Here is a 22,719-nt window from a genome sequence, read left to right as displayed (position 1 = left end):
ATCTTCGGCTACATCTTGTCGCTCCTAAAAGAAAAGCCCTATAGTATTACATCTCTAATTGCCCTTTTAATTGGCTTCTCAATAGAAGGATGTAACAGCCCAAAATTGACCCTAGTCGGGAAGTGGTTTCGGGACCACAAAACCGAGTCATAAAAATAATTAATTTCCATATTATGTGTGTACATGAGTATGTGGAAGTTTCATTCTCCAATTTTGCTAATTGTATGAGAAATTATTAAATAGGGATCGATATGAGACATGGTGAAAATATGATAGGCTAATTTAAAATGGTCTATTAATGCATGTTGTGAAAATGATGGGTTTGCATGTCAAATTACCCAAAATTCGAGCTAGTGGTTGGCCATGCTATGGGTGGAAACATGTTGGGAACATGTTGGCCTAGTGAGGTATGTAGGAAAAAAATAAAATAAGGAGTATGGGTAATAAAGAAAGGAAAAACAAAAAAATGAGTGGTTGTTTCCCCCCCCATTGCCGTGAGCTAAAGAAAGGAAAAGAAAAACTTGTTCATCCTTTTTCATCCTCTTTTGACCGAAAATTCTAAGGGAGGAGGAAGGAGTTCTTGCTTCATGTTTGGTTTGGAAGAGAATTAGGAGGAAGTTTGGCCATGCATGTAACTAGATTGAGGTATGTTTGATATTATTCTTTGAGATTCATGTATATTTTAAGTTGTAAGTTTGAAATCTACCTAGCCATGGTTCAAACTTTGTTAAATGATGGAGATGATATTCGGCCATGCATGTTACATTCTTGGTTGGTATTTTGATGTTTGATGTTGTGGTGATGAGGCATGAAGATGAGTTAAGATTCGGCCTAGGTGGAGTTTGTGTTAATGCCATTGCATGCTAAATATGAAGCTTGTTAATGATGCATGTGATGGTGGATTGATGATTCTTGAATCTCTTTTTTTTTAGCATTTTTGAGTGAGCACATATGTGCATTGGTTGCTAGATGGGGAAGAATCGGCTAGCAAGTTGTGTGCTAAGGCCGAATATAATTTTTGTAGGTTAATGAGTAATGCATGTGCTAAATTGATGGAAAGGGAGAGGATGCTTTACTAGTGTATAAATGATATAAAGATTTTAGAAATTATTTTTGCTTAGGTGTATGTATGATTAGGTATATTCGGCCATATGAGTAAAAATATAGATGATGTTAAATTTGATTATGTATAATGGGCCATATAGGGTACACATTGTGATATTAACTTTGATTCTCCATAATTGATCAAGTGGGTGATTAGTAAGGGTGATTGCCGAATATACTAACATACATATGCATGTGTCATTGGATTGTAAATATTTAGCAAGGCGGTTAAACTAGTTGATTTATTGATTAAGCTCAAGGAGTTAAAGGAGGAGAATCGAGCAAAGGCAAAGAAAAGATCATCGAGTAGCCGAGTTGGAACCATCTTACCCAACACAAGTAAGTCATTAAGCATATCTTTGGTATTGATTTAAAGGATCGTAATACCTATACCATTGTGTTTAATGAGATGAAATGTATACAAATGTATATGTAAGTAGAGATGAAATTTGTCGAATGTAAAAAGGAAGTGAAGCCTATTGAGTGGATGGTTTTCGGCACTAAGTGTGCGGGCAATAAGTGTTCACGGTCATGAGATTGGCACTAAGTGTGCGGGTTTAAATTGTACAGCACTAAGTGTGCGAGTTTAAAGTACATGGCACTAAGTGTGCGTGGTTGATTATTAAGCACTATGTGTGCGAACCCAATATATATTTTCTATAAATTATTTACATTAAGGGTGCGACCTTACCGAGTCGATTTTGGACAGCGGAAAAGGTAAGTGTGCGAACTTGAAATGCATGGCACTAAGTGTGTGAGTTTAAAGTGCATGGCACTAAGTGTGCGCGGTTGATTATTAAGCACTATGTGTGCGAACCCAATATATATTTTCTATAAATTATTTACATGAAGGGTGCGACTTTACTGAGTCAATTTTGGACAGCGGAAAAGGTAAGTACCTTGAGTTCATGGCTAATAGGCGCTATGTTTATATTTGGAGTTGAGCTTGGTAAGTTTTGAACCTATGTGACGATTATAGTTGAAGTCACGTACATAAGGTTCATTGTGGAATAGGTGAAAGTTCGTTTAATTGTATGATTATAACGAAAATAAAATGATGTATGAAAGGCCAATGTAGGACTTGGTATGAGATTGAACCATAGGGTTTAAGGAACTATGGTATAGTTTGGTATGGATGGAGTACTTAACCTCATTTCATTGTTTCCTGTTGTGATAATTTTATTAATGGATGGTTGTGGAATGCTTATGGCTTACTGAGTTATATACTTATTCGGTGTTTGCTTGTCACCTATTCTAGGTTTCTTGGACTCGTCTCTTTTTGCGTGATCGTGCCGTCGTCGAAGTCATCACACCGGCTAGCAAGTTTTGGTACTTTCTTCTTAGTCGGCTTAGGAGAACATTTCGGCATGTATAGGCTATTATGTTGTGTTTGAACTTTGGTATGTAAACTTTTAGCCATGCGAAAATGGCATAAATGTTCGGTTGGGTTTGGTTTCATAACGTTAGGTCGTAAATCTTGATAATTCGACCTTTTTATGCCATATGTCATGGTTGATTATTTTGGTGTTAAAATTCATGATATGGCAATAGTGTGGTAGGGGGATGTTTGACAATGATTAGCCTTTGGCATGGCTAGTCATGATCATAATTTGTGATATGTATGACGAATTACTAGTTAGATCAAGGAGAAATCACGAAATGGGCATAGTTGCTTTCGTAACAGATGCTGGCAGCAGCAGTGACGTGAGATTGAAAAATCACTAAAAATAGTAGGAGTGGAATAAATTGATGAATAAATTATGTATTCGAAGCTCGATGAGTCTATTTTCATATAGAAGCAACGAAAAGATCATATGGACAGTATGTTAAGAGATATTCAGGTTCTTGTGAGACAGGGCCAGAACGGTTTCTGGATTCCCTGTTCCAACTTTGGAAATTCATTATAAATTAACCAGAGACAATTAGGAGTCATACCATATATGGATAGATTCCTCTCTGAGTCTAGTTTCTATAGAAACAAACGGCATCAGTATTGAAGCTCTGTGTAGGGAGATATCCAGGTCGTAATGCGCAAAGGTCAGTGTAGTCTATCCCTGTAACATGGGAGACTTTGACTAATAAACTGTACTAATTGGCCTGACCAAAAATTCTAGAAAAAAATATGTAGATGGGCATATGAGTCTAGTTTCAGGGAAAAATCACGAAACTGATTTTCGAGTTGTGAAACTCAAGATATGATTTTTAAAGCGACTAGTACGCAGATTGGCAGTGTCTGAGAAATATTTTTATAAAGGGTTTAAAGTCTGTTAACATCTCGTGTTCGACTCCGGTGTCGGTCTCGGGTTCGGGGTGTTACAAAGGATACAAGGCCCTTTTAAATAGGTTAATATTAGAGGTCTAATAATACTAAAATATCCTTAGATTAATCCGATTTTAATTGGGAAAAGATAGCAGAGTTTAATTAGAAGAAGAAACTCGATTTATGTGGGGAACATATTGCCATGTCGCAACATCCCCATTCGCATCGGCATGACGTTGTCCGTCGTCGCAACATCTGGAAGCTTCTCGTCGTGATGTCGTCATATGTTCGACCAAAAATATGAGGCACACCCCACAACTCTCCACCTTGACTCGTATTTACCAGACCTTCTTCTCTAGACCTCTTCACAGGTCAAACTCGATCTTTGCAGAATGTCAACCAAGCTTAAACCTTTCTCGAACTTGGAAATCAAAAGACTCGTAGTCTTCAAATCAAGGTTGTATAATGTAACCAAGGCCAATGATACACAAACGGACGCGTGCTTCACAAAAAGAGAGAAAACATCTAGGAAATCAACTATCTCCACTTATCTGTCACACTTTGCGACCAACCTTACTTTAAACACTTTGCTTTATCTGAAACTGTTACAATCTAAAATCTGTGATTCTATCAAACTTCTTGACATTGAAATTTTATTGTTTCCATATCTGAACTTGTCGATTATGGAATCCAAGCCAAGCTCTGATATCAATTTGTTGGGGATCGACCCGTATAAACAACAAAATAGAAAAGGTAGAGACTCCTCTGAAGAGGATAAAAACCACAAGCAAAAGAGGCTTTGACTTTTTACTAAATGAGTAAACAATCGAGAAAATAATAAAGAGAAAATAAACCAAAATGTACTAAGTGTACAAACCGAAAACCCCGAAAATAAAACCCTAACTCTCATAGAATTCTCAAAAAAAGGGTACAAAATTCTCTACATAGTTACTATAGAAACTCTCACCAAAACTCATCTATAGCTATAGCTTGTCGACTCCAAAATAAAAACCATATAGTATTACATCTCTAATTGCCCTTTTAATTGGCTTCTCAATATAGGGATATAAGGCCCTTTTAAATAGGCTAAGATTAAAGGTCTAATCATACTAAAATATCCCTTAAGTAATCAAAGTTTTACTTTGAAAAGATTGTAACATCCCAGTTCTAATGTGTACAAGGTTTGACGTGTAGTCCTAAACTAGTTTGTTTGGCGGGGTGGTCAAAGTACATATTTTAGTGCATAGAATGGGTGTATTTCATTATTTGTGTGTAAGAAAATGGTTATTTGATATTAGATTTTCATGTTTGTTGGAGTAGGACGTTAGACAAGTAGAAAAGTATTGTGGAATAGGTTCACGCTTGAGGGGTAGTGCACCCTTTTTAACTATAGCATTGTGTAAGTTAAGTTACAAGGTAAGCTGATTAGTAACTGACTGTATGGAAATCAAGGTAGTCAATTAGGTTTATTGAAAGTTGTAGTCCCTTGAAAAAGACAATTTAGTAAGGATGTGACGAATGTCAAGTTCCACTATGAAAACATGGGTCATAAATATATATTATGATATGTATTTGAGAAAATGAGAGTTTTCTCTCCTTTATCTTCCATTTAAGAAAATAAATATATTGTTGTGATTTCCATGGATATGAGTACAATTATCTATTGTTAAGCTGAAACTAAGGATCCGAGTTCATTCAGAAGGTTGTTTCATATCCTGGGTAAGTATTATAGTCTTCCATGTTAACCTCTAAAAGAGTAAGCCTATTTTATGTGATTGAATAGTAAAATGCATAAATAAGGCTTTGTATAGAGGTCATTTGTGCTTGAGATACTGATATATAGGATTTGAATAAGTTTTAATAGAGTTCGTATGTTTTGTAAACAGTGATGGCTATAGTTACTTGTTGGAGGTTGAATATGGAGTTCAAGCTACTATTTGAGATCTTCTGTAAAGACCCGATATTCAGGGGTGTTGAAAAATATATTTTTGGGATTCTATTTTCGTAAACCAGACCCGTAAATATTTCTATTAAATATTTACGAGGTTAGTTTAGTAGCAAATTAATTTTTTTGATTAGTGAATTTTGTGAAATTAGGAATTACTAAAGTTGAAAGACTAAATCATGTAAGGGTTAAAAGTTGAATTATAAATTGAAATAAACTAAAGGGACTAAAGTAGCAATTGTGCCACTTAATTATTGTTTGTTGCCGGTCATGGGCTAAGTAACATGCATGCATATATATTATATGTTATAATATAAAGTTAATAATAATAATTATAATAATAATAAAAGAAAAAATAATAATGTTAGTGGATGCATGCAAATTAAATAAAGAAAAGAAAAAAAGAAAGGAAAGAAGAAGAAGCGCACGACCTAAGGGGGTTTGAAGTTCAAATCTAAATTGGTTAGTGCAATTTAGTCCCTATATTTGTAATTTTTACGTTTTTAGAATCCCGGTACTTAGAGCTACCCGACCCATATTGTAATTTTTAGTATGGTTCAAGATTTTAGATGTTGACATTGTTGAATAGCTTAAGTCTTAGGATTAAATAGATAGATTTTTAAGTTAGAAAAGGAAAAGGATTAAATTGTGGAATTAATTGTTGATTTTGAACATTATGGGCTAAATTGTGAAAAATTCAAAATTATAGGGCTGAATTGGAAAAGAGGAAGCTAAATGTGGTCTAGAGTGAAATTAGTATAAATATATGAAGTTAACTTGAGTTTTAACGTACTTTTGGGTACACACAGCCTGGCGACATGGGCTTATGTCATACAAGGGCAACACATATGGACATGTGACCCAAGTTAGAGAGTTACATGGCCTGGCCACACAGGTGTGTGACCCATGAAATCAAAATTTTTGTAATTATCTCCTAAACCTCAAGAATTATTTCGAATTAGTCCTTGCCTATTTTAAACTACTTTTAAGGTCTTGTAGACTCGTAATAGTGGCTGTAAGAGTAACGTCTACTCTGAATTGGGGTGGATTAGCAAACCTAAATTAAGTGCATTCCACTAACATCATCAAAGGTAAATTAAAAAAGATAATCGTAGACGGAGTATGGACTGATACTCTGATGGTAATAATTGGAATAGTCTTATATGTATCCAAATTCTAACATTCTAGAAGGGATAAATAGTGATAAGAGTGTAGACAGTGGAAGACTAAGTTTAGAAATGTATAAATAGTGATAAGAGTGTAGACAATGGACGACCAAGTTTAGAAATGCATAGCATAATTTATTATTCGAATGTATAAGAATCTAGCATTAAAGTATTAGATTGTCGTGACCTGCCCCTGCATATTATAATGTTATTAGTTAGTTTATATGTTGATTTTGATTGAATTAATTGTTTGATTTGTTAGTAATGCTCGTGAACCTAATCCGATGATAGAGAGGAGTTAGGGGTGTTACATCGTCAAGTGAGTCTCTATACTAAATCTTTTATGGGTACTATTCATACCATGATATTTGTGGAAAACTGATTGAATGGTGATGTTGATATCATGAAAGATGTAGTATGAGAAGGATGATGTATGAGTAATGTAGAGTGAAGTATGGTTGTATTTGAATGTCTGGAATGCATGATATGATATGTGTGTTATGTTGGTTAGATATTAGTAGATCTAGATGATTGTGCTTAGTTTGTTTTGATGCATAAAGAGTCTATAAAGTGAGTTTGTGTTTGTTCTTCGCAGATTTGTCTAAAAGGGGTCTGTTAGGACTTTAAACACGAACTCAGAAATGAAACTCTGAAGGAAAAGTCCATGGGCATGACACATTCTGAAAGGAATTAAAGGATTGTGATTACCAAATGGGTTTCTCTGCATGTCCCAAGATGATGATGGACAAAACTCATGTATTGTGAGTTTAGGCAAATTCATGTCGTAAACATGTCGTAAAAATGTTAGAAAAGAATAAGCCTTTGTGGTGAACTATGAAAGAATAAGCCTCGTGGTGAATTATGAAAGATTATCCCTTGTAGAGAATTTCATATGAAGCGATGTGGCATATCCCATATGACCTTTAATCACAACCAGAAAGACTAGAATAAGCTAGAGTGCTTGATGATTTTAAGGCAAGGACCAAGTAAATTCATGAAATAATTGAAGATGATAGTTTGAAGAAATAATAAGAAGGATGAGCTTTCATTGAAAGAATAAATCTGAATAACAACCACGTCTGATAATTCGAAGAAGGGAATCTGTCTATAAATAATAATAGAAAAGAGTAGTAGAAGTTAAGGTTAGGTATGAAAAGCAATTTTAAGCAATTATTTGCAAAGAATACTAGTAAGAATCCATGATCAAGATAAGTTGAAGGAGATTCCTAAGAGAATGTAGTTATTGATATATAATGGTAATGGATTCAGATTAGGATGTAACAAATAGAAGAAATTAAAATGTTTTGCAACTTGTGTGACACTCATTACGGTAGATAGTGGATGATGAAAGAAGAGAAGCTAGCAGTGATGAACTACCTGACACTTTACAGAAACGACGACTAAGGTATAAGAGATTATTTCTCACCGAGTTCTTATGAACTTACATGAGTTACACTTTATGTTTCAGGACAATGTCAGGACTATGTCGAATGAAGTGGTGTATCAGGTTATTATACATACAGAGTGAGTTTGGTGGCATGTTTAAAGTCTTAAATGTCACTTAAGAAACCATATATTGGGACAACTATAATATATTAGGATTTTGAATTAGATATCCTTGTAAGTAAATTATCATGTGCTGCAGTTGTATTTACCTATTGTACATATATATTTGTGTAATTTAGTTTCAATATGTATGAAGTTAACTTGTGAAAAAATTGTAATTTGTATAAGTATTATAAGCTTTGTCTATATTCATGTAGTAATACCCGAGATCCAGATATGACAAATTGGATCGAGTTAAGGGTGTTACAAAGATAGCAAAGTTTATCCGGGAGAAGAAACCCGATTTATGTGAGGAACACGTCGTCATGTTGCCACATCACAACGTCCCCATTTGTGTCATTATGATGTCATCTGTTGTTGCAACATCGAGAAGCTTCTTGTTGTGGTGTTGTCTGTTTGATTGAAAATACGAGGCACACCCCACAATTATGAATTCGAGTTCTATTCATCTTTAAGGAGTTGTAAAGAAGAAAAGATTGGTAATAATAATGAGAATTTTGGGGTGAATTAGGTTATCGCCAAATGTATTGTATTCCAAGTTTATTAGGTTATCAAGCTAGTTACGTACTAATAAGGTAGTTAGGATGGAATGAAAGGTTGGACCAGAAATATAAAATATTAAATTTCCATTTATAGTTGTAAACCATTTTTATAAAGGCAGTCTTGAAGGTTCCAATAAGGGCTTAGGTTATTTATATAAATATTCAAGTTAGAAAATGAAGAGTGTTTCTTCTTACTTCCTCAAGAAGTATTGTTACCTGAATATTAAAGAACTTACAATATTTCTCTCTCCTTCAAGTTAGAGTTGTAGACCTACATCCTCACCAGTGATTACTCCATGTCAAGGTAAGATTTATGACTCTGCTTGTTCTATTGTGAAAGAGTAATTCTATTGGATCTAGTAAATTAGTAAGATAAAGATATAAGGCCTTTATTGGGGATTTCCAATGTTAGAAATGATGGAAATGGGGTATATGAATAGATCTTGATAGGTTTCCATATTCTGTAGAAGTAGTTACTGTTGATTTACGCAATGGAAGTCTGGATCTGGAGTTTTGAACTGCAGTAGGTGAGAATTAGGCGAGTCCCTAAACTGACTCTTGCATGTGTATTGTTTACATGAGATACTTTTGTGGAAATTGTTTGAACTATGAAATTGAAATCAGAAAAGTATAGTAAAAATGTTTGATGAGAATAACATGTATAGTTCATGTAGAATCTGTCAAGTTTAAGTAAGTGTTAAGAATTCTAATGTTGATGCATTGTTGTATGGGTATATCTAGTAAATATGAAAAGAGATGTGAAATAGTTTGGGTGTATGTTAATATATGAAGCACTGAGTTTTAAATGATGTCGATGTATGATGAGCCTATCCAGTGAGTCTATGTTTGTTCACTGTAGTAGAGTCTAAAAGGGTTTGTCAGGACTAAAAACACGATCTCTGATATGAATTTTGAAGGACAAGCCCCATTGCCATGGCACCTTCTGAAGAGGAGCTAAAGGAAGGTTACCTAATAGGGTTCCCTACGTGTCCCAAAACGATGATGGGTAAACCTCACGTAACATGAGTTTAGGAAAGAAAAGCCTTTGTGGCGAAATATGAAATGATTGCCCTTGTGGAAAACTTCGTAAAGAACGTCTTCATGGTGAACTCTTAAGAACCGTCCTCGTGGTGAACTATGAATAAATAGAATGTGTGGCAAATTCTAATGTGATAGCCTTTGTGACGAAAACCTGAAGGAATGACTTACATGGTGAAGCCTGAGAGTAGTGCCCTTGTGGCATATCCTAGTAAGGCTCTTGATGGTATACCTAAAGGAATGATTCATGTAGTGGATTTTGTATTAAATTGTTTTGGCGTGATCAGTATGGCTTGTCAGTGTGATTAGAAATATTAGAAAGGCATAGTGTCTTTATAGGCTATGGTAAAATGTTATGCAAGACCATGATTCAACTGTGAATAATGAAGTGATGACATGGCAAAGAGGTGATGGGTAAACATAAAAGAAGCGTATTTTGAACAAGGATTTTTCTAATTTTATATCTGAAGGAAGGTACTTGATATCTGTATATGTGATCAAACATGAATTGTGGTGAAATAATGGCTTAAAGTTACATATACATGAGTAACAGTGTTTCGGTCGTATGGACCTCTGTGTAGGAAATGGGTAAAAACTTATGAAATATCAGATTGAAAGAGGTAAGTGGCGTATCGAAAATGTTGATGGGTAATTATGAGTTCAAAGTAAGGTGTGATATCCATAGAGAATAAAGAATAAAATTCTAAGAAAGTATTCACCAGAAACAAGTTGCAATACCAGAATAATAAGAACGTCATAACGATTCTTCAGTAAAAATGCACAAGTATTGTGCAGGTAAAGGACATTTTATGGAATACGAAAATATTAACAGTAGGTCGACATGATACAGATTAACATGGCCTATGAGAATATTATTGATCCAAAAGATGTGTATGATGGAGAAAGTAATGATGATGATGAATCAAACAATTCAAGTGGTTTCGAAATGGAATTAATAAGAGGTGTTATAGCTTCTAGTTTAATGAATTCACTTTAAATTGCAAATGCAAATGTGAAAATTTTAATATTTATATTTGGCATATAAATATTACCCATTTGAAACTTTAATCCAAATACACGTAATATTTTAATTTGTTACGTTTATGTTATGTTATGTTAATATCTAATATGCGTTATATATTCAAATTACATTTTAAAATAAAGTCATTAATTAAAAATAAAAAAACATTTCTTAAAATAATACAAATGTGTTAATATATAATTTTATAAACAATTAATATTATTTTCTTAAAATTATTTAAAATTTATATTTCATATATTAAAATATTAACAACATGTTATAATAACTTATTTTTTATATTCTTGCTAAAATATCATAATATTAACCAATTTAAACATTATTTAAATGCATATTTCTTACTTTATAATAACATATCTAAAATGGATATTTTATTTCTTAAAAGTACTGTCGAAACCACCTTTTTTGAAAAATAAAAAAATTTTTAGGAGTCGACTTAAAAATGAAATAAAAATTGGAGTCGCCACCGATCTTTTATTAAGGTGTGGCCGGTTCACCGTTAAAAAATGAATTTGGTCCGCGAAATTTTGAGAAAATAGATTCAGGAGTTGGTTACGCACGAGGAAGGGTTAGCACCCTCGTACGCCCAAAATTGGTACCAAATTGATTGCTTAATGTCTTAATATCGAAACCTTGAAAAGATTTTAATGTACGATCCTTGATGAGAAAAACTTGAACAAACTAGATTGAATAATAATATTCATTTATTTCGAGGAAATAATTTGTCACACTCAGTAAGTTAGGGTGCTACAATTCAATCTCCGAAATTAAATGTGTTCTTTTTTAAAAAAAACATGAGTTTAAAGAAGGTTATTTGATTGTTTAAGTCAATCGAGAAATCAGAATCCAGTAAGTTAGGGTTCAATTTCTCGAAAATCTTAAGCCTCAAATATTGTCTTTATTTTAAAATCGAGATAACAAAATGCCGCATCCAGTAAGTTATGATCCAACATTTTGTAGTCTTAAGAGCTTTATTTTTACAATTGTATGATTTTAGTAAAATGGATACTTAATGATATAAATTCATCGAGGAGAATTGAAGCCCAGTAAGTTAGGACACGATTCTCTCGAGAACTATTGAACACCAAGCCTTTTTTAGGAGTTTTGAAATAAGACGATCATGATGCTTTAGTGAAATGCAATTTTTACAAACAACATAATTTGAATAGCAATATATAAAGCAGATGATGAATAACAAACCAAGTTTACAATATGCAGCAACCAAACATATAGTACATCAACATTAATAATTAAGTATATAATGAATCAATAATCACTCTCATAAGGATATTTTGAAAAAAGATATTTAGAAACAATTTAATAATAAATAACCAAACTAAAGCAAGCAAAATAGATAACTTTCCTTGAGAAATAAAATACTTATGTATGAAAAGCATATAAAATTTTATAAGTTGAAATCTATTATACTTTATATTTATTTATATACACCAAAAAAGGTTCCTTATAAATTATACATACAGATATAATAGTCATGAAACATCATGGTGAAAATAAAATTAGGAACTATATTCTAAAATAAATTATTGGGAAATATAAACTAACATATCAATTTTTTAAAAAATATATTAAGTGAGATAAAATGAATAATAATATATCAAATTGGAAAAATAAAAGTATATAAAAAAATGATGTCAATGAATTTAAAACATAGTGATAATAATTTGAAAGAATAAAGTATTATATTTTAGAAATCACATTAATGATAAGTTTTGGAAAAATATTAAGTCAATGTTAAAATAATGTGAGAAACAATAAATTAATATAAGAATTGATTTATTAAAAACTTTTGAAATCAATATTAAATATGAAAAACATTTTGAAATTGAGAACGATAATTGACAACCTTTAAATCAGAGTTTAAATAAAATTAAAATAATAATAAGAGGAAACAAAATTAAATAAAACGATAAGCTTAAAGTATTAATGTATAATGAATTTAAAATATAAAATATGGACTAAAATAATAATTTATTACATTTTAAACTATAATAATAAATTTAAACATTATTGAAATTAAATACTATAAGTAATATTAAAATCTATAATATGTGAAAAAAAGTATTATAAAAAATGAATTTATATTAAATCGAAATTTATTTCAAAACTGAGGGACTGATCCAGCAATTAAGCGCAAACACTAAAATAATTTCAATCAACCACATAAAACGGTACCGTTTCAATTTGGATCTGAATGAGAGCAGAACAAAATATGAAGTACAAATTACAAACAGATAAAAAAAGATCAAATTGCAACTCCATAAACACGCAAGGACCCATCGAATAAATAGACCATTTGGTCCTAACACGCCAATCCTTCCCTAGATCGGGTCACTACTCGGGTTCGGCCATCAAACGATGGCGTTTCAAAGTCATTATATTGACCTTGAACGTCAGCATTTTAATGATGGCCCTTAAAGATCTAACCTAAAACCTTTTAACCTTCCTAAAACCTAAACTGCAATGGCCTTCCTCTTGCGCCGCTTTGACGATTCATCACCTTAGGCTCCGATCCCCATTCAACTCTGATGACGACGGAGAGAAAGAGGATGCGGTTACCAGGTACGTCCCCTTTCTTTTACTGCTACCGCTTCTTTTTTTAATAAACAATCAACAGAATATAAAACGAAAAGAAGAACTGCGAATAAAAGAAAGAAAAGAACCCAGAAAGATCACCTCTTGGTATTCTGATTTTTTTTGTATATTGAATGCGTGTGTGATTTTTTTGTCTATGACCTTTTACAGATTCTGCAATGGCTTTATATAGCCAAAAAGAAAATACAGAAATCCCTCTTTTTTGTTTTTTTCTTTTTCTCCCTTATTACAATTTTTCGCTCCATTTTGTGCTCTTTTCTATGCGTTTCTGCTTGTTTGCTTGTGTGCAGGTACGGCCGTACGGTGACGGGGACGTGGCATGTACGGATGTGTGCGGCGCGCGCGTACGGAGGCTCGCGTGAGTGGTGCTACGTACGTGGGGAGTGGCTTGGGTTTCTGCTGCGGCGGCTGAGGCTTGTTTCAGAAACTGTTTAGGGTTTTAGGTTTTTTCTTTACTTTTGGGCTTGGGTTTGTAACGGGTTTGGGTTGATGGTTAGGACCAGGTTAGGGTTTGTAATCGGGTTTAGTGACTGGGCTTCAACCCGAATTTGGCCCATTGTAATTGGACTATTTATTGGACTTTTTGGTTTGGTTTATTTTAATAGCGGGCCAGGCAAATTTGGCCTATTACAGCTGCCCCTCTTTGCTCGTTGTCGTGTAACGGGAACAGAGCAAAGATTCTAGAAATGACCAATTTTGCCCGTTCATGCTTGGACTTTGGTGCTCCTGTTCTTCAAGTAGCCTCATTCCACCTTACTGCTTCTTCAGAAGTGTTGGAATTGGTGCTTCTATCCACTCCACCGCAATGTCGGGGAGATAGGATTTGTAACTCGTAACTTTTCAAGAGAATACAATTTGCTATATTTGGTCTGTTCTACTGCAACTCTAGGGAGATAAGACTTGTAGCTTCAACTTGTTCTACTGCATCTTTAAAGATTAGTCTGATGCGATCTACTCTACTACAACTTCAGAGAGATAAGATCGGTTTCTTCTGTTTTGCTGTAGTGTTGGGGAAACAAGATTTGCCTTCGTAGCTTTAATCTATTTCATTGCACAGCAAGGGAAGTAAGATTCGCAGTTGTGGCTTTAATCTTTTTAACTGCAATGTTGGGGAAGCAAGATTCACCGTTGTAGCTTTAATCTGTTCCATTGCACCGCCAGGGAAGTAAGATTCGCTGTTATGGCTTTAATCTTTTTAACTGTAATGTCGGGGAAGCAAGATTCGCTGTTGTAGCTTCAAGCTGTTCCACTGTACCGCCTGGGAGGTAAGAATTGCTATTCTCAGTCTGCCCCACTGTAACTTCAGGGAGATAAGACTTGATGCGATCCACTCTACTGCAACTTCAGAGAGATAAAATCTATTACTTTAATTCACTCAACTACAACTTCAGGGAGATAGGATTATTGGCTTCAATCTGCTCCACTGCAACCTCAGGGAGATAAGATTTAATGCGATCCACTCTACTGCAACTTCAGAAAGATAAGATCTATTACTTTAATATGCTCCACTACAACTTCAGGGAGATAAGATTATCGCTTTCAATCTGCTCCACTGCAATCTCAGGGAGATAAGATTTAATGCTATCCAATCTACTGCAACTTCAGAGAGATAAGATCTATTACTTTAATCCGCTCCACTACAACTTCAGGGAGATAGGATTATCGCCTTCAATCTGCTCCACTGCAACCTCAGGAAGATAAGATTTAATGCGATCCACTCTACTGCAACTTCAGAGAGATAAGATTTATTACTTTAATCCGCTCCACTACAACTTCAGGGAGATAGGATTTGTGGCTTAAATCTGCTTCCTTACACTTGAAGATAAGATTCGTCGTCTTCGATCTGCCCCGCTACTACTTAGGGAGACAAGATCTATAATTTCCCAACCTATTCCACTGATGACCAAGGATATAGGACTTGTGGCTTAAATCTGCTTCCTTACTCTTGAAGATAAGATTCGCCATCTTCGATCTGCTCCGCTACTGCTTAGGGAGACAAGATCTGTAATTTTCCAACCTATTCCACTGATGACCAGGGATATAGGACATGTGACTTCACCGATTTGTTCTCTGGGGAACATGACCTGTATAATTCATTTATGAACTTAATTATGCCTAGTGATTAGGATGTCATGATCAGAATGAATCAAATGCTCCTAACTAGACATGTGTGAATGGTGTTTGCATAAATGCAGAATTTTATTTTTCCGAGAATGATCCCGCTTAGGTTGTCATTACTCAAAGTTTATCAAGGCTTTAACACTGACGCGCTACAACGCCTTCTCGCTTGACCGGCTTTTCTGAAAAACATTTAGCCAGGTTGCCCCCCACTGTAAACCTTAAATTTTAATCTATTGGGGCCCAAAATTTGTACCATCACTCTCTCACTGTAATCCAAGTGTAGAAATATGCAGCTTTTCCTCAATCCTTCTATCACAATTCAAGGATACATTATCTAAATCGTTCTACTTCCTTACACCATTCCCAAGGTGTCGTACCAAAGACTTATGCGTAGATGAAGGCTCTCTTCTCCAAGGTAACCTCTTCCTCTTGCCTGATGATTATGGTGTGCTTGTTAATTTAATCTTTGTCATTAACCCGTCATCTTATCATTTTGTTCAATCAATGCATTTGACAACAAAATCCCTAGAGAAAGTCCAAATTTAGACTCTTCCTTCTCAAATTTACAACCTTTAAATTTGGTGTGTTCTAAACAACAGTCCTGTTTCAGGCTACTGTATTATTTAGAAACTTCTAGAGTAATATGCAAAACTTCCTTTGTGAAATTTTTATTAGTCCATTGATCATTATTCCAATGCAACATGCTTGCAAAAAAAAAAGGTCATGACAATGGATAAGAATAAAGTTGGTTCTAAGCATAGCTCAAAATGAATAAATTATCAGAAACAGTAAAGAAGGATACTAAAGAAATTGATTGGGAATGTATATCTTGGAAAAGAAAAAAAGTATTCCAAGAAAAACAAATTCAATATAAATAATATGAGAATTGGGTGCCCCAGATATCACAGCTTGAACTTCTTTATACAAACTTTCTGAAGACCATTTTGAGTTTGACATGTGTTTAGGAGATCTACAGTGCTTTGTCGATGCCCCAAGATGTCGTCTACCTTTTCCTGTTGATTCAGGTATAACAAGATTACCACATTCCTGAAGATTTGAGTTGCTCTGATCGCTTCATGCCCCATTTCGATCAATATTTGAGCCGCCCTTTCTGGGTATTCAACTCAAATCCCCTTTGACCTAAGGTGCCCTTTGGGGGTTTTCCCCTTAGCCTCTCCATTTTTACTTTTCATTTTTTCATTTTTATTTTTATATATATTTTTTGACTCAGAGTGCCCTTTGCAGGTTTTCACCTTGGTCCTTTCTTCTTCGAAGTGTTTCTTGACTGGATTCGAGTTTATAGGATTAGCCATCTCACTCAGAATCAGTGCTCCTCTGAAAAAGGTCTTCTTTACAAGACAGGGACATCCCCGGCTTAGCATTAATTTCCTTCTAGAATCCTTTTGTTGAGAAAGGATCTTTTTCAACATCCAGCCCTCTCGTGGAATTCTCTGAGACGACCCTGTTTATTATGGGCTCGTATCATCTGGTACATCTGAACCTAATGAATAGTTTTTAACCCTTTTCCTAGGTCCAACTGATCACATCACGATTGGATCCATTCTGTTTCATCCAACTCTAACTCAACTAATACCTGGAGAGAGGGGGTTTCAATAGGTAAAACTACTCAATCCTGGAAACCAAAGAGAGAGGTGTTGCCCCAGTACAGATGTTCGGCAAGCAAGGATGGCAAATGGTAATTTCTCATGCCGGTCATTGCAAGTCTCAATCATTTTTTTGCAATTCAATACTATAGTATCTGATTTTGAATTGATCACAGACCTCAACTATCATACTAACATTCATGATATCGTCTTCTCTGTAATTCTATACCGGCATATGATGACATTGACGCATGAAGCAACCTCTACCCGTTTGACAAAGTAACTAATGAAGCAATTCCCATTAGAAACCTTCGATGATGATGACGGCCATGCCCTATTTTGCTCAAAACTTGAGTGGCCCTTTTTGGGTTTTCAACTCAAAACCACCTTTGGTCACAAAGCGCCCTTGACGGGTTTTCTCTTTGGCCTCTCCTTTACTTATTTTGTCATTTTTTACTTTGGTTTTTTTCATCTAGATTTTTTTCTTTTCTTTTTTCTTTTTCTCTCATTTTTTATTTTAATTTTTTAATTTTTTTAAATGATCTGAACCCATAGGACTAGGCAAGTCCTTGTTATCCTTTTTGACTAGAACCAATACTTTTTCTTGATAAAGTCTCCCACATAAGGTCTTCCAATTTCATCTTGTATGCGAAAAACCTTCTTTGGTATCAGATTTCTTTCATTGAGCCTTTTGGGGCGCAACTATGACAGAAAGCTTTGGATCTTCCTCTTTAATCAAAGTAAAATCCAACAACATATTGAAGGGATGGAAACTCGACTTCAAATGGGCAAAGCTATGCTCAGTCAACGAGAGAGGCATTGCCCTGACGAAGAATCGCATTGTTCACTGCAAATTTCTGAAAACGTGCTGCTGTGCAGATTTCATTATCAGCGGTTAACCAGGGAATATCCTGGTATGATCATACAAAGACATCTTTGAACTCTAGAGGTGACCCAACAAGGTCTTGCTTCGTCTTTGTGGATAGGTCAATTCTAATCTTCACCCAGCTCACAATTTCTAATGATTCCTTGAGAGGTAGGATCTATCTATCCTTTTGTTCAACCATCCTCAACAAGTCCAGAGATAAGCTACGATCTATGTCATTTTAAAAGTCATGAGATCCCTCTAAACGCATGCCTCACTCAAAAGGAAAATCTAAATTTGTAGCAGTGTTACTCATGTCATTGATATCCGGGGACCCATAGTAGGTACCAAAGAATATACAAAAGAATGTGTGAATTTGTGAATAATTATTTGTACAATATAATTATGAATGAAAGAATGATGTGAAAGATAATTTAAAAGAATAAATGAGTAATTATTCAAAAAAATGAAAGAATATTGGTTCAAAAATGAATAGAAAGATGTATTTTATTAGAATAATGACGTTTAGACATTAGCCTATTTCACAAAAGAATTTTTATCACTTTTAGGCTAAAAACAACAAAAATGTTCTAAACATTACTCTAAATAAACAACAAAAACTACAAAGATTTCTTCTGCAGTCCAATTGCTTGGAACGCTCCCAAATTTATAAGGGCGGACATCTAACAAGGTCCATCTTCATTTGTGTTTTCATATATGTCATTGATGTGAACAATTCCCAATATTGTGTGTATGTTTTTCTCCTCTTTAATTTCCTCACAGAGCTTCATCTCTTTCTTGTCCATCATGCCCTGAACCAAGGCCTAGAATCTTACACCCTCTTAGGTCTCATACCCCTTCTCGTGATGGAACTCGCAATGGTTCCTTGTCCTTTCTTGGTTTCCTCCTGAATCGAAAATAACTAATCCCCTTCCTGCCTTCATGTCTACCCTATTATCAATATGATTGGGTAGTGGATTTTCTGCGCTAGACGAGTCATCAAATCTGACAACACCTATGTTAATGAGTTTTTCAACCAGTTTCTTGAAGGTAGTGCAATTCTCTATTGAATGCCCCGTAATTCCCGCATGGTAGTCGCATTGTGCGTTCGTGTCATACCATTTGGGATACGGAGGTTGTATGGGTTTTAAGTAGAAAGGGGATACCACACGTGCATCAAATAAGCTTCGGTATAACTCACTATATGACATCGATATTGGTGTGAACTGGAGCTTCTCAATACCTGGTTTCACTCCAGATTCTTGCTTTAATGAGCCTTGTTGATTAGAAACCATCTTCCCTAGTTGGTTCTCTGTAATTGACTTGTTCTATGTACTCACATGGTTCACTTCATTCTCCTTTTTCTTTGGGACTGACCTTCTATTATCCTTCTTATTCCCCTTCTTCCTTGAGGCCTTTGTAATACCTAGGTATTCCACCCTCGACTGCTTTATTTCTGCTGGGTTATCAAGAGCAACAGGAAAATTGTTCCTCAAATTGGATTTTGGGCCCGTCAAGCAACTCATTGGTGTTGCTGTACCAGTCTGATATTGTTGAGATCTGATGGTAAAGAGTGCCCTTTGTGGGCGCCCATCTGGCTGGACCTGGTCACTTGTCGGAGTACAATCTAGAGAATAGGCAAGATCCTCATTATCAACCCCTAAGTGGACCACCGGGTCTTTCCTTTTTTCTAACTCTCCAGCTAGCAGTCGGTTGAACTGGCTCATCATAGCCCTCTGCAATTCTAGCATCTGATCTCTCATTTCCTGTTGAAATTCGGTCAATTGCTCCTGCATCTGTATCTACATTCGCTCTAATTTTTCCAACCTTTGTTCCATTTCTCTAGTCTTTGCTTGGATACCGTAAGGGTGTTAGGTTGATTGGTTTTCCAGATTAGCTGAAATAAATTTACTCAATTAGGCTCTTTCAATGGATTTATGCATGTGATGTCATGTAATGTAAATGAATGAAATGAATGCCTAAAGAGATGTTGATTCTGATTCAATTACATTTAGAAAAATTTACTAGAAAGTAATTTTTTTACATAAAGCAGATATGTGTATACGGCCTTGCTCTTATATTCTAAGAGACAACATCGATCTTTTCCTTCATCCGCATGTTTGAGATAATCTCCCCAATTTCCAATAGATGCCACTGCTAGATCCTTTTCTTGATCTTGGTCGCGATCCATCATTTGCCCATCTTCATAAGGCTCGTCAGCTTCTTTAAGGGAGTTAAAACGTCGAAGGCTCCTAGACAGTCATCTTGAATCTTCGGGCCACGAAATGAAGTCACGAACTCTTTCACCACTGTTCCTATGTTTCTTGGGATATATTCAGGCAGTTGTATTACTTTCCACTTTATCAAGGAATCCGTATTTCATGATAAGATTTCTAATTTAGTAATCGGATTTGAATCAATATATCTTTCCTAAGATGCAAATACAATGCAACCATAATCAAAGCACAACAAGAGGGGTTAGTACAAAACAAAAGCAAGCAAGGAAAACAAAAGTACCTAGTCGAGTAACCACTAGGGGTTTGGAGTGGTTCTACCTAGGATGGGTTCCTAAGGTCTTCCACATGCGGTTTGGCTCTAAAGTCAAGGTACCCGAACCAGCAGATTTCTCGATCTTACCCATTATAGGCTCATACAGACCGAGTTTAGTTCAGGGGAATACATTTCCCTATGGCTGCACGGAGATGAAAATCTCACGAAGACATAGGTACGGATGTATTACGAAAGTGATCCATTATCCTACACGGAGGTGAAAACCTCATGAAGGAGTAGCTTCTCACTCCCACTTAAAATGGTAAGACTAAACAGTCTTCATGCAATATGATGCCAAAATATAGAGCTCAATTTACAGTAATCATGCAAACAAATACAAAGAGAAGATCGTAATTTTCAAATCAAATTTTTAATTTTTGACAATAAGACAAAAAACACAATCAATTTTATGGCCTGACTCTCTTACTGTCCCCATCGAAGTCGCCAAGCTGTCGAAACCACCTTTTTTGAAAAAAAAATTTAGCAGTCGACTTAAAAATGAAATGAAAATTGGAGTCGCCACCGATCTTTTATTAAGGTGTGACCGGTTCACCGTTAAAAAAATGAATTTGGTCCGCGAAATTTTGAGAAAATAGATTCAGGAGTCGATTACGCACGAGGAAGGGTTAGCACCCTCATACGCCCAAAATTGGTACCGAATTGATTGCTTAATGTCTTAATATCGAAACCTTGAAAAGATTTTAATGTACGATCCTTGATGAGAAAAACTTGAACAAACTAGATTGAATAATAATACGCATTTATTTCGAGGAAATAATTTGTCACACTCAGTAAGTTAGGGTGCTACAATTCAATCTCCGAAATTAAATGTGTTATTTTTTAAGAAAAACATGAGTTTAAAGCAGGTTATTTGATTGTTTAAGTCAATCGAGAAATCAGAATCCGGTAAGTTAGGGTTCAATTTCTCGAAATTCTTAAGCCTTAAATATTGTCTTTATTTTAAAATCGAGATAACAAAATGCCGCATCCAGTAAGTTAGGATCCAACATTTTGTAGTCTTAAGAGCTTTATTTTTACAATTGTATGGTTTTAATAAAATGGATACTTAATGATATAAATTCATCGAGGAGAATTGAAGCCCAGTAAGTTAGGGCACGATTCTCTCGAGAACTATTGAACACCAAGCCTTTTTTAGGAGTTTTGAAATAAGACGATCATGATGCTTTAATGAAATACAATTTTTACAAACAACATAATTTGAATAGCAATATATAAAGCAGATGATGAATAACAAACCAAGTTTACAATATGCAGCAACCAAACATATAGTACATCAACATTAATAATTAAGTATATAATGAATCAATAATCACTCTCATAAGGATATTTTGAAAAAAAGATATTTAGAAACAATTTAACAATAAATAACCAAACTAAAGCAAGCAAAATAGATAACTTTCCTTGAGAAATAAAATACTTATGTATGAAAAGCATATAAAATTTTATAAGTTGAAATCTATTATACTTTATATTTATTTATATACACCAAAAAAGGTTCCTTATAAATTATACATAGATATAATAGTCATGAAACATCATGGTGAAAATAAAATTAGGAACTATATTCTAAAATAAATTATTGGGAAATATAAACTAACATATCAATTTTTTTAAAAATATATTAAGTGAGATAAAATGAATAATAATATATCAAATTGGAAAAATAAAAGTATATAAAAAAATGATGTCAATGAATTTAAAACATATTGATAATAATTTGAAAGAATAAAGTATTATATTTTAGAAGTCACATTAATGATAAGTTTTGGAAAAATATTAAGTCAATGTTAAAATAATGTGAGAAACAATAAATTAATATAAGAATTGATTTATTAAAAACTTTTGAAATCAATATTAAATATGAAAAACATTTTGAAATTGAGAACGATAATCGACAACCTTTAAATCAGAGTTTAAATAAAATTAAAATAATAATAAGAGGAAACAAAATTAAATAAAACGATAAGCTTAAAGTATTAATGTATAATGAATTTAAAATATAAAATACGGAAAAATAATAATTTATTACATTTTAAACTATAATAATAAATTTAAACATTATTGAAATTAAATACTATAAGTAATATTAAAATCTATAATATGTGAAAAAAGTATTATAAAAAATGAATTTATATTAAATCGAAATTTATTTCAAAACTGAGGGATTGATCCAGCAATTAAGCGCAAACACTAAAATAATTTCAATCAACCACATAAAACGGTACCGTTTCAATTTGGATCTGAATGAGAACAGAACAAAATATGAAGTACAAATTACAAACAGA

General features: G+C 34.2%; 1 protein-coding gene across 1 annotated transcript in view; it reads right to left on the bottom strand.

Moving 5' to 3' along the window:
• Positions 1-17,798: 17,798 nt before the first annotated feature.
• Positions 17,799-22,719, bottom strand: part of LOC121216113 (uncharacterized) — a 28,654-nt gene continuing 23,733 nt past the window's right edge. Inside the window, exons 2-3 of the mRNA XM_041091409.1 lie at positions 19,204-19,565; positions 17,799-17,909 (exon numbers count right to left, since the gene is read on the bottom strand). Of these exons, the coding sequence (XP_040947343.1) occupies positions 17,799-17,909; positions 19,204-19,565 (473 nt within the window). The remainder of the gene's footprint in view (positions 17,910-19,203; positions 19,566-22,719) is intronic.

The sequence above is a fragment of the Gossypium hirsutum genome, chromosome D04 (assembly GCF_007990345.1).
Source record: "Gossypium hirsutum isolate 1008001.06 chromosome D04, Gossypium_hirsutum_v2.1, whole genome shotgun sequence".
NCBI lineage: Eukaryota > Viridiplantae > Streptophyta > Magnoliopsida > Malvales > Malvaceae > Gossypium > Gossypium hirsutum.
This window is presented reverse-complemented; position numbering and strand designations above follow the sequence as displayed.